Source organism: Drosophila navojoa, chromosome 4 (genome assembly GCF_054131105.1).
Source record: "Drosophila navojoa isolate 15081-1374.11 chromosome 4, UAZ_NAV_1.0, whole genome shotgun sequence".
NCBI classification, from domain to species: domain Eukaryota; kingdom Metazoa; phylum Arthropoda; class Insecta; order Diptera; family Drosophilidae; genus Drosophila; species Drosophila navojoa.
Genome location: NC_142892.1, coordinates 5200506 through 5213500, shown reverse-complemented (window position 1 = coordinate 5213500; position 12995 = coordinate 5200506). Strand labels below are relative to the sequence as shown.

Sequence of the window (12995 nt, the reverse complement as noted above, 5' to 3'; positions counted from 1 at the left end):
CAAAGCAAGGCGGGCAGGGGCCGGGGGCGGGCTACTTATATTTACAAGCAATGAGTGGAGTGGAGTGGAGTGAAGTGGAGTGGAGTGGGTGGAGTGAGGATGGGTGCCACATGATGAATACCCAGTGGCTGTCAGCTGCATTGGCGTCGCCGACTTACTTTTGCTGCCGCTGCCGCTGCCTGCTTTGCTGATTTATTTGACAATCATTTGCAGAGCCCGGCTCCCAGCTCGACTCCAGCTCCCAGCTGCCAGCAGCTGCAGGCCGTCCTCCGCCTATGACAATGGGCATTTAGCATTTACGTGCATAACAAGGAGAACAAGGAAAAGTTGTGTGTGTTTCTTTGGTTTCGGCTTCTCATTTGGCATGCAGAGCGTCGAGCCACATGCGAAATGAGTTCCAATTAGCTTTGTTTATTCGGAATGCAATTAATTCGCTCTAATTTATCTGGGCCAAGCAGGAAACGTGGCCAAGAGCTGTGCAAATGGGAAACTAGGGAAATGGCAAAATGGAAAATGTAAATGAAAATTGGCGCTGTATGACAACTTGTGAGCCGTTGTTGGCTTTGCATTCAAGCCAAATTTGGCTCGCTCGGCTTGGCCGGCTGATTAGCATTTTCATACGCAAATTTGGGTCAGTGCTTTGCCTTTTGCTTGGCTTAGCTTTTGCTTTGCCTTTTGCCTTTGGCTTTGGCTTTGCCTTTGCTTTCAGTCCTCTCTGTTGTTAAGATTTATGCGGCCTTCCTTCAGAGTTGGCTTGTCAATTGTGGAGAGATTTTTCATAAATGATTTCACTTCTGTTTGGACTTGGCAAAGTTTTTGTTTTTCTTTGGGCACGAGCACTTGAACTTTGCTCGAGTTTAGCTAACGCGTCTGATTAGCATTTAGTGGGTCAACTGTCAACAGTAGCGCCATCTGGCGTCAAACTTTGCTGCTTAAAGGCAAAACTTTCGCGCTACATCTCCCTCTCCCTCCCTCTCCCTCTCTCTCTCTGTCTCCCTCTCTAGCTATGCTTAACTAAATCATATTATTATTACATTAACGCAACTAAAGTTTGGCCCATATCCTGCGACATGGCTGTCGCCCTTATCGAACGCCTTGCCACGCCCAGCTAGTCAAACGTTGACCCAGTTGGAAATTATCAAATGCAGGCAGGCAGCTTTCTCATACATTTTTCATGGCACCCGCTCCACCCCAACAAAAAACCAGCCGACACATCCTTGTAGTCATGTATCCTGGCTGCTGTTGCTGTTGTCGTGTAATTTGCCTGAGTTGCTCTGCAGCTGCCGCTTACATGAAAATTTCGCATGTCGCCAAGGAGCAAGGAGCCAAAGGATGTTGCCGTAGCAGGATGTGCGCACACATAAGCTCTTTATGGCACACGCCTTAGAGGTTATAAAAGTGTGTGCATGTGTGTGTGTGTGTGTGTGTGTGTGTGTGTGTGTGTGTGTGTGTGTGTGTGTGTGTGTGTGTAACAGCACCACTTGCCATCGCATAAAAGGCTTAATTGATACCGTTGCGGCTGGCGGGCATTCAGCAGCAACATTTGCCTAGAGAACGGCGCAGCTACTCGAAGAGATCATCAGGCGAGCCCAGCTCGCGCTCGCGGTTTGATGTTGGCATAAAAATGAGCCTTAAAATTTATATAAACAAAAGTTCACTTGTTTCAGCATCAAATTGGTTTATGCTCCAATAAAATTGTAGGCGTTTCGCAAATAGGAACAGTTATTTGTGTGGGCTGATAAGCCCAGAAATGTTTTATGCCCATCCAAATGGTATTCCGTTTTACAAGTACTTGACAAATGGGAAAGTGGAAAATGAAGACAGAGTTTATTTGAGGACTTGTTTAATGGGGTTAGCTCGGAGTTATAGAAGCAATTTCTTTTAGATCTTTGCTAGCACCATAATAAATTAATATTAAATTACATTATATAATACTATATGAATATTAAATTTAATTTAATTTTTAGCATATGAGTTTAAAGAAAATTTTAGAGTTAATCTCAGTTCTGTTGAGGCCAGCCAGAGTTTAATGAATAGTCTTTCAGAGGCAGCTGAGCAAGAAGCAATTATTTCCTATATCTATTTTCCTATATCATATTAAATTTAAAGTATTCAGGCATATATTATATCATATCATATCAGCATACCCTAGAGTTACCTAAATTACAAATGCCTTCCCTTAGTTAGCATATGCCTCGCCCAGTCTACGCTTAGTCCCGCCTACGTTGTTGTCTATAACCAGCCTATCAATCACTTAATTAGTAACTTATATTTACCTCACCTCTACAAGTCCGCCCCTCACAAAATATCATTCGAGTCCAAGTGAAGTTTCCGAAATATATGTGATTACGGAAATCAAGTCAAGTTATATATATATTATTTCGTTATCTAATATTGCCTTAGCTAATGTTTCTGTATCCGCCTTTGATACGATAATGCTTCCTTTGATTAACCATCGGGGTTAATTTGAAGTACATTATCTTTCACTCAGTGGCTGGTGCTACGCTCATTACGCATGTCATCATCATTAGCCGAGCGAAAGTGACTTGGAGTCGAAACACTTTTTGGTGGCTGACGTCAACTGCCAATTAGCTGAAATCGCGACGCTTTAGTTAACTGAATTAACCCTCAATCCTCGGTCCAGGGCCCATTCGAGTGGATCAGACAGACAGCCTGAGAAAGGGGGAGAGAGGGAGGGAGCAAGACACGAGCATCTGCGAAAAACTTTTGCTCAATTTTTGCCGTCACTTGGCACCAGACGTAAATCAACTACTTTATGACTAGGATTTTAGCATGCCTGCTGCCTTGCCCCTCGCCATGTCCTTCCCCTCTCTGCTTTGTGGAACCTAACCAAGTCGTAGTCGGTTCCAATTAGAATGTGCCTGGGCTATAGCAGGTCTCATAAATTCTTGCCGTCTGCGGCGTCGGTGTCAAATAATTTAACCTAATTTGACACTTCAAATATGCGGCTTAGGGGCGGCTACGTTAAGTGTTTGCCGCACATTTTTGTGCGTATTTTTGTTGGGCTCGTTATGTCCGTTTAATGTAAGCAAAGACCCAACTGTGCACACCTAAAGGCCCAAGCGCAAACCCCGCCCCTGCCACAGCTCCTGCCACAGTCCCTGCCTCCAGCTTGTCCCTACATGACTTGCGGCGAGGACAATGCGAGCCGGGCCCCTACGAGCTCTGGCTAATTCCGTGTTTGTTTTCATCTCGGCTACATTGTGGGGCATTTCGTAATGGTTCTTATGGGATGTTTCACTTGACTTGTGTATTTATTTTATTAATTTGCTGACACACGGCACACTTCCTGCTGCTTTCCCCCACCCGCACACAGATTAACCTACCAGCGCGTTGCACTGAAGGAGATCCGGCTGCAGGAGGAGGAGGGCGCACCATTCACGGCCATACGGGAGGCGTCGCTGCTAAAAGAACTGAAACACAGCAACATTGTGACCCTGCACGACATCGTGCACACCCGCGAGACGTTGACCTTTGTCTTTGAATATGTGGTGAGTAGACAGATTGATAAATATATATCTATCTATATATAAAGAACTAATCGAACGCTTGAAATTCATTCCTCGCAGAATACCGATCTATCGCAATATATGGAAAAGCATCCGGGTGGCCTGGACCATCGCAACGTGCGCCTGTTCCTTTTCCAGCTCCTGCGCGGCCTCTCCTACTGCCACAAGCGTCGTGTCCTGCATCGCGATGTCAAGCCGCAGAATCTGCTAATCAGCGACTGCGGCGAACTGAAGCTAGCCGACTTTGGCCTGGCCCGTGCCAAGAGCGTGCCCAGCCATACGTATTCCCATGAAGTGGTCACGTTATGGTACCGTCCACCAGGTGAGTGCCGCTGACGACCTGGCCCCAGCCACTTGATATAATTGCATATTTGCTGGCATTGCAAATGGGTTGCCATAGCGCTCAGTGAACTAGTTGTTTAATTCGAGCTGATTGCAATTTAATGCTGGAATTTAATGCTCAAGCATGGGTAAACTGAATAGATGAACTAGTTCATTTGCAGCACTTGATTAATGAATAGAAACGTATAATAAGTTTTAGCCAGGACTCTGAAAGTTGAATTGTATAGGAATATTCGGTTCATGAGAAGAACTAGTTCATTTGAGATTCATTGAGGGATTCTTAGTTATGAATAAAATACAAAAACAAAAATGTATGAAAATCGAGTTGAAGTTAAAAGCTCACAAAAAGAACTAGTTCATTTGCTTGGAGTGTACATATTTATTTTGTATTTTGAATGACGCGAATGGACTGCAAAATAAAATAAAAATTAAGTATATAAAATATAAGAATAACTAATTGAAGCCAAGAGTTCACAAAAAGAACTAGTTCATTTGCCATGTACGCAGATTTTTGTTCAGTTTTGTTGAGTAATTTTTGCGAATGGACTGCAAATAATTAGTGGAAAACAAGAGCTCAGAATAAAAACTAGTTCAGTTGCTATGATTGCAGCATTTTATAAAATATATATATTTTTTAATGGGTTACAGTTTATCAGCAGCTCAAGTAATTCTTAGTAAACCAATTCAAGAGCTTAAATATTGAGCTTCGTCTCACTGCTTATCTCTCATGAACTAGTTCATTCAAATGCACATGTTTATGTTTATCTTCGACTTTATGAAGCAACAAATGATCTTTCAGTAGTTATTGAGCTTCTAGAGTTTGCTTGAACTCATGCAAAGCTTACTTCGTCTATCTCTGGCTAGCTCAAATACTATAAACTAAAAGCTTTTCGGAAACCCAATCATCTTGTTAATTTCCCGTTTCACTCGGATAATTCCCAAGCTTATGCCTAACCGCACTAACAAGCGCTGCTGATAGCTATGCAGCACTCAAAGTTCAGGCTTCGATAACATTGAGCTGAATTAATTTGCCCAGCTGCATGCTGAAAGCAGATTAATATTGGTTTGTCGAACATTTCCATTAAACATTTTCAATTTGGTGTTGCCCCATAGAGCTGAAAGCAGATTAATTTTAATATCCCACTAAATAGACAGCGTCCAATGGGTAAACAATTCATTTAGCTTTGCTTTTCGCTCATTCTCTTTCTGTTTCTCCGTGCTCAACAAATTTCTCATCAATTTGCAGCGCAAAAGATAGAGCCAGAGAATGTGTGTGAGAGAGAGAGAGAGTGAGTTATGTAAAGAGAATAAAGTTAATTTTTTAATATGCAATTCCCTCGGCATAAGCACTTTGTGTGAAGTCGAGCGGCAGCAGCTCGGTGCTGCTCCCTGGACTCCCGACTGACCTCAACGGGGCAAGTCAAAGCATGTTAAACAAATTTAATCTGCACTTCTTAGCAGCAGACGAGCAGACGAGCAGAACTCTTGACCAGGTTAGAGGAGAGAAAGAGAGAGAGAGAGAGAGAGAGAGTAGGGAAGAGTGGAGCAGCATCTGCAGCCAAGTGTATGGATATGTGTAAACGTGCGGATGTGGTTTGGTCAACATTGGAGCTGCTGGAGCTTACTCCAGTCCAGTGTGCTTCACCTGTCCCTATTTTGCATGCGCGCATGTGTGTGTGTGTGTGTTTGTGAAAAAAACTTTGTTTAGGGCCAGCCGAGATAAGCGCCAAGACGACCTCTGCATCTGCATCTGCATGGCTGTCAGTCAGTGTGTCAGGCTGTCAACCGACTGCCGCTCGGGCAACAGCTCTGTTTATTTATTTAAAATTGCAATTTATTTCCATAGAAAAAAGTACATTTACCTAACGAACCAAACACCCTCCCACCCTCTTTCTCAACCATTTAGATGTTCTGCTGGGCAGCACGGAGTACTCGACGTCGCTGGACATGTGGGGCGTTGGCTGCATATTTGTGGAGATGGTGACTGGTATGCCTACGTTTCCGGGCATACGTGATACATACGATCAGCTGGACAAGATATTCAAATTGCTTGGCACGCCCACCGAGGAAACGTGGCAGGGCGTCACACATTTTCCCGGCTACAAACCGCACAAGCTGGGTAAGCATCCTGAGAGAGAGAGAGAGAGAGAGAGAGAGAGAGAGAGAGAGACAGAGAGAGAGAGAGAGAGGGAGATACTAATTGAACTTTGTTACCTTGGCTAGGTTTCTATCGACCACGAAAACTGGGTCACAATTTTCCACGGCTGTACGATATCATCGAGGGCGAGACGATAGCGAACGCGTTCCTCCAGCTCAATCCCGAGCAGCGCATCGGCGCCGACGAGGCACTGCAGCATCCCTACTTTGCGCAATTGCCAAAGAAACTCTACGAATTGCCAGACGGTAAGACATTCAATTACATTCCATATTAAATATTTACAAGGGAACACAAAAAATAAGAAAAGCAAATCCAATTAAAGTGCAACACGACAATTTGTTTGCTCTCCTGCCCCGCCCACTTTGCACCGAAATTGAGCTACAACTCATTTGAAGTTAGTGCCACAAAGTTGGCCTTGTTGCTGTTTGTTTAACCAATGTTCGCCTGGCCAAGCACAGCCACAGCGACTACAACAATCTGCCGCTGTCTACAGTTAACAGTAATTACACTTTTTGTGTTTTAATTTGTGTGCTCCTTCGGCTACGGCGACGGCGACGGCGAAAAAGTTTCCTTTTGCAACAAGTCCAAGTCCTAGTTGGCAGCAGCCGCCATTTGTGTTGGCCAAGTGCAAATGCTGTTCGCTAGCAACTAGTTAATTTGCCACAAGACACTTTGAATATGCCCAAAAAAAATCAACAGACAAGGCAAGCGAAAATAAAGAGGCGTAATGTATGGAGGAGCAGCAGGAGTAGCAGGAGAAGCAGCGGCAGGAGACTGCTGAGAAAAACTTCAGCATTCTTTTCATGCTCTGTTTATCTATATGCAATAAACTATTCATATATAAACTTTTTTACAGTCTTGATAACAACAGAAAGCTGACAATAATAGAGTCTATAGGACAGCAGAGATTGCTGCTTAATATTAATGAGCTTTGAGCTGAGCTTTGTGAGTTAAAATTTTTGTCAAGCGATGGGAAATTCGATTTTCATTTGACTCTTTTTGCTGCTTCACTTGAAGTCATTTCATATGGTCGAAGCAGTCTCAATATAGTTATCCAGCTGAGCAAATAATCCAAGCAGCTTTACTATGAAATTAATTACACTGCCTAATAAAATTCGGTTACTAAGAATTGGATTCCAATTTTATATAATCTGGTTCATTACATTCAACAAAGGAAGAGTTCCTTCAAAGAGAGAGATATGTGAAAGTTATTAAAATGAGAAACACTTTGTTATGCCCTGAATGGAAAAGTGGGTGTGGCGTAGCAGAACAGTAGGAGTGGTTCTGGTATTTCCCAGTTAGCTAGACGCACTCTCATATATAAATATGTTCAAATCTCTGTTGCTCTTTAAAGGCTTTTCATACAGTGGCTGCCAATTATATATAATTTCGTATATATATGAATTTACTTCATATATATTTCATATATATTTATATACTACTTAAATATATATATGTATTTTTTGTGTACACTCTATTTTTTAATAGATTCTACTTTTTACCATTTGGCCATTAGTCAAACGAGTGCCCTGCCAAATAATCCTAGCCAAATCCACATGCAGCTAGACTCGTTTAAGCCAAATATATTTTAGCTGAACTCATTTCTTTTTATGCTCTGCGCTCGCCTTAATTTAGCTCCCGCTTCGATTTGCAATTGTAAATGGCAAAACATTTAGCCCGAGGCATCGAAAAAGCATTTGGTGTGGACCAAATGGAATACGAAACGCAGCGAGCATTGCAATTTGCCAAGTGCATTTGGTTAGAGTCGGACAACAGAGCAGAGCAGCGCAGACTGAATGCATTTAGAGGAGATAGAGCAGGCTCTACCTCCCTCTCTCTCCCTCTCTCCCTCTGTCTCTCTCTCGCAGCATCCCTCATGTCCACTTAATGGCTGTGTAGCTTAATGTGCGCTTAAATTGTGATTAACGCTGATTTGTAAACACATCCGTCCAGCTCTCCGACTATTTGCGTACTCTATGGTAAATATGCTAATTTTCGGTCAAAATTGTAAACAGCTCGGATTTATCGCACAGGTGCAGCAGACAGTCATTAGGGCAAAGCATGGCAGCTTTATAACTTTTGGGGTTTGTGATGAACAAATAGCTCCGTCTCCCTCTCTCTCTCTCTCTCTCTCTCTCCCAGCGTGTTGCGGTGGCAGCTTTAACAGTTTGTTCAGATAAAATCAATTAAAACGCAACTAATGTGCCGCATTTATCATGTTGTCCCGGACAGCCGCCGCCGCCGCCGTTGCCACCGGATAAGGTCAATGCACAGCCAAAAAGAACCGCAGCACTTGGAGCGTGTGAGCATTGCGGTTATGCAGTGGCCGTGGCACATGTTGACCCATGCCACGCTCGTTAGCAAAATGAAATTTGCATTGCATTTTAATTGTCTGGCCTGAGGTCAACTCTGAGAGAGAGAGAGAGAGAGAGAGAGTGAGCGAGAGCGAGTACATTAAATAATGTCTCGTCATAATTTATATTTTAATTAACAGAAAATATTCCTCAAATTTATGAAATTTAATCGTATTGAAATTTATTGCCTTTCAGAAACCTCAATTTTCACCGTGGAAGGCGTGCAGCTGCATGCGGAACCGAATCGACAGAATAAATGAAAATTAAAGCAGGTCCTCTCAGTGGATGGCGTACGTTTCTATTGTTAGACCCAACTATTAGCCCAACAACAAACCACAAACAACCACAACAACCCAGCTAAACAACCCAGCAAACAACTCAAGCAACAAACAAACAACAAACAAACAAACAGCAATTGGCAGCCATCAAAGTCGCGCATCTTAAACCATAATTTGTCCAATAATCAGTGCGAGTGAGACAGTGAGTGTGTATGTGTGTGTGTGTGTGCGTGTGTGTGTGTGAGCGAGACAGCAGCATTTCAGTCAAATATATATATCTATATATATATCGTGCCTGGCTGGGCATATATTAGTTACATTTAGTTAGGCTACATTCACGTCATCTTTTATAAGGATACTCAGAGTTTAGTCAAATTTTTGCTTTGCCCCTGACTTTTTCTTATTTTATGGATAAACAAAATTTATAATTTAAGCAATATTCATTTCATGTTTTTGTTAAGCTAAAAAAAGAAAAAAATAATTGATTCTATAAAATTTGTAAACTTTTCTGTGCCGTCTAAGAAAATCCTTGATTTGTTTTTCTAATCGCTCTGCTTTTGTCTAACTTCTGTGTTCACTCACGTTTGTATTTGTAAGTAGTTCAAGCATTCAAACTATCTGACTAAGCATTACTTTTCCTTATGGGTATTCAGATCCACGAACCTCGGGCCACCTAAGACACGTTTATATGTAAACCTCAAGCCTAACTGTAGTTCTCCAACAATTCAATTAGATTTACATGAAATGGAAGATGCCACAAAATAGCTCCAATGAATCCTATCAATATATACAACTATATATATTATATATTTTACACATCTTCCAAATCATCCTGCGAACAACTATATAGAGTATATATGTATATTCTGTCTGTGAGAGTATTCAAGGTTCGGCCAGCCGATAATTAGCTCTTGTTTGTTTCACTTTATATACTATATATATAATTACTATTAAAATTATGATTATTATTATTTTTAACGCTATTTTCACATGATAAAAGAAGAAGAAGAAGAAAACTTTGCCGCGCTGTTTAAGTGATACATTTTTAATTATTATTAATTAAAATACAAATATTAAATGAATTTATGTATAAAGCAAAAAAACATTTAAAAACAACAACAACAACAAATAAACTTTAAAAATTTATACCGCATTATTTGATATTTTTTATTTGACTTTTCAGTTTTTGCTTTTCAGTTTTCTTTTTGCTGCTGTCCCTAACAAAAAAATAAATGTTGCATATGAAATCAAGCGCAATCCTAGTCAATAACAAAATAGTAAAACGAAATAGTCGCTAAAGCTGTTGAAGTAGTTCACTGAAAGGCTCAGACAGCATCAGGCGAGAGATTTAGATGTGTAAACAATTTTGAAAGCAAATCGAAACGAATCGAATCGAGTCGAATCGAATCGAATAGTTAAACTCAAATTAAAAGTTAGATTTGAAATGTAGTAAGAGTAAAAGTTTTTAGCAAGCAACAGCAACACGTAAATTCTAAATACAAATAGTCAACAAACTAAAACTAAATAACAACTAACTTACAAAAATAAACCTAACCAAGTATTTTACATAGCAACGTAGTTAAACGAACTCCAATCAATCCAATTCCAAAACAAATAAAAAAACATTAAATAAATACTATTACGAAACGTTACGCAAAACAAACACAAAAGATGAGAGGACGAGAGAGAGAGAGAGGGAGAGAGAGAGAGGTGGAGGATAGAAAAGTTTCTATTTAGAGAAGAACTAAACTTAATGTGCAAATTAAAGAAATCAAAGATATTTCAAATGGTTTTGAAACGTAAATGAATCAAAAAGAGAAATATATAAGTAAATAAATAAATAAATATTGGCGTGTGTAGAAATGAAAGTAACTAAAATAAACGTAGAGCAAAATATGTTAACAAATTATTTACTTAAATCAATGAAAGAACAAGAAACCAAAATAAACACGTGGTGGCGCCATCTATGGCCCAGCGGCCAAAACACACACTTTTATGAAACCAACAACAACAACAACAACAAAACTTATATCAAGAACATAAACTAATCGAGTTTAGAGTAAAATTTGAATGGAATTATAAGATATTCGAACAAAAGCAAAAGCAAAACTATTTTAAATGTACGCTGCGCGTTTATCAACACAGGCAAAAAAAAAACGCGCGCGTTTTAGCAGCGTTTTAAAACGCAGACAAAATTCTATTTTGTAGTAGAAATAAAAGTGAACTTGAATATTCAAATAAAGTATGAGAAACAATTTAATGAAAAAAACTTTTTCTGTGATTTATGAAAAAAGTACGCAAAACCTAAAACAAAAGTATGAAAAAAAAATAAAAATAAAAATAAATAAATAAATAAAAAGTAAACAAATTCACACCACACGAAATTTAAGCACACTAGAGCGAACCAAATTTAGATGCTGAGCCAAAAGGCAAACGAATTGTTTAAAATTATTTGCTGGCAAAGGCTAAAAACGCACGAAAATTAAATTGCAAAAAAAAAAAGAAAAAAAAAATGAAAGAAAAACAGAGAAAATTCTCAGCACTTAAACATTTTGTATTGTTTGTAATTCAAATGCTGCGCGCCTCAAATTGTGTAAACATTTAGCCAAAACTAAATAGAAGAAGGAACAACAAAGAGTTGAAAGAGAGAAGATAAATTGGAAAACATTTGCAACATTTAACAATGGCAATGCACTTTTCGCACTTTTCCCATCCCGAGGTTACGTCCATAGTTTATAAGCCAACGAGCCAAATGAACAAGTTCGAACGAATCGCCAATTTGATTTCACAATTTTTGATTTGAGATGATGATCAGAAACGATTTTAATTTCTGTTTTATTCACTGCACAAATAAAAACAAAAAGAAGAAAGTAATTTGGAAACGCAGCATTAGGCAAATAAGTCTAAATCTATATATAGATATATATTAACTAAAGTAACGTAATCGCAAATGGTAAACACTAAGAATGTTTTTAGCTGAACGTGTGTCTCTAGTCGTATTCTGTAGTAGCTAAGCGGTATGGGTTCCCTTCACAGAGCCCGCAGGAACGTAAGGTAAAACATAGATGAACAAAATGATCAAATGATGAAATGAAGAAGCTCTCTCGATATTCGCCGACTCGACTCGAGCAGAAGTCGAGGCATAACTAAATTATTTTTAATGCATTGAATTTGTCGTAAATATTTAACGTACCTTTGTTAAAAACAAAACAAAAATCTATTAAATAAATAACAAAAAGAATCTATTAAATACAAGACGAAAGCAAACAAAAGTCAATAGAAATTATAAATAAAAAAAATTATATATATATATGAGTCTATGAATATATATATATACATATATATATATAAATTCTCTTCGAGGATTCTGTGTAGCCATCGCGTGTGTAGTTTTTATGTTTACACTGTAAGCAGTTTTTTGTATAGTTGAAAGGGCAAAGCAACCAAAAATGAGATGAAACCTTTATTATATATACACATACATATATAGAAATATATATATGTGTTTTATTTATTGTTTCTCTTCGTGTAAATACAATCTGTAGTTCGATTTCTAAGTAGCGAAAAAGTGAATGAAAATGAAATGAAACCAAAATTGAATGTTTATGATTTAATACGAATGCATATTGAATGGCAACTAAATACAATTTGAATAAGTTCAACCTGTACAATAATTTAATATTAAATAAAATGCAAAAATATAAAACTAAAAAAAAACGAAAAAAAACCAATAAAAAAAAACAAAATTCAAATAGAAGTCGACAAAATCGTTTCAATTACCCTTGGACTTGCACTCAAATTGTAGCTATCTATAGATGCAGCAAATGGTAATGAATATATATAGATATATATCTGTATATAGGCATGCATGCGAGGGCTGCTCAAGGAGTAGCATTAGCTATTGCTGCTCTGCCAAGTTGGGCAAAAATCAAAGATGAGCCGAAGGAAGTCAAATGAAGCTGCTGTCAGAGAACTGAACATTCACCAATCCATTCGGAAATCGATAGACGAATTTACTAAGTCTTCAAGTATATTCGCTTACTTCTTAAGCACATCTCGCATTTGTCTCTATTTGAGTAGCTGGCGCATGACACACTTTGGAATTCGAGGCTGTCGCTAAAGTGACGAATGTTTCGCTCGCTGCAAATTCGCATAAATAACAATTGAGACAAATAATATTCTTTAACATGGTTTTATGGCAATAAGCGCAAGAGTTGACACCACTGGCTAATTAACTCGGGCAATATATCAATTGATCTGCCTCGATTCGAATGTCAGATTGAGCTACATTTTCGCAAACGTCGCTCGCAATTTGTAGTTTTGGGTAATGACA

General features: G+C 39.1%; 1 protein-coding gene across 8 annotated transcripts in view; it reads left to right on the top strand.

Annotated features, from left to right (window-relative positions):
- Positions 1-9816, top strand: part of Eip63E (cyclin dependent kinase Eip63E) — a 127228-nt gene extending 117412 nt beyond the window's left edge. For all 8 annotated transcript variants that reach the window (XM_089260567.1, XM_089260566.1, XM_089260573.1 and 5 more), the window contains 5 exons: positions 3338-3512; positions 3591-3852; positions 5779-5991; positions 6096-6275; positions 8580-9816. In XM_089260567.1, coding sequence (XP_089116693.1) covers positions 3338-3512; positions 3591-3852; positions 5779-5991; positions 6096-6275; positions 8580-8644 — 895 coding nt within the window. In that variant the 3' untranslated portion in view covers positions 8645-9816. The remainder of the gene's footprint in view (positions 1-3337; positions 3513-3590; positions 3853-5778; positions 5992-6095; positions 6276-8579) is intronic.
- The last annotated feature ends 3179 nt before the right edge of the window (positions 9817-12995 follow it).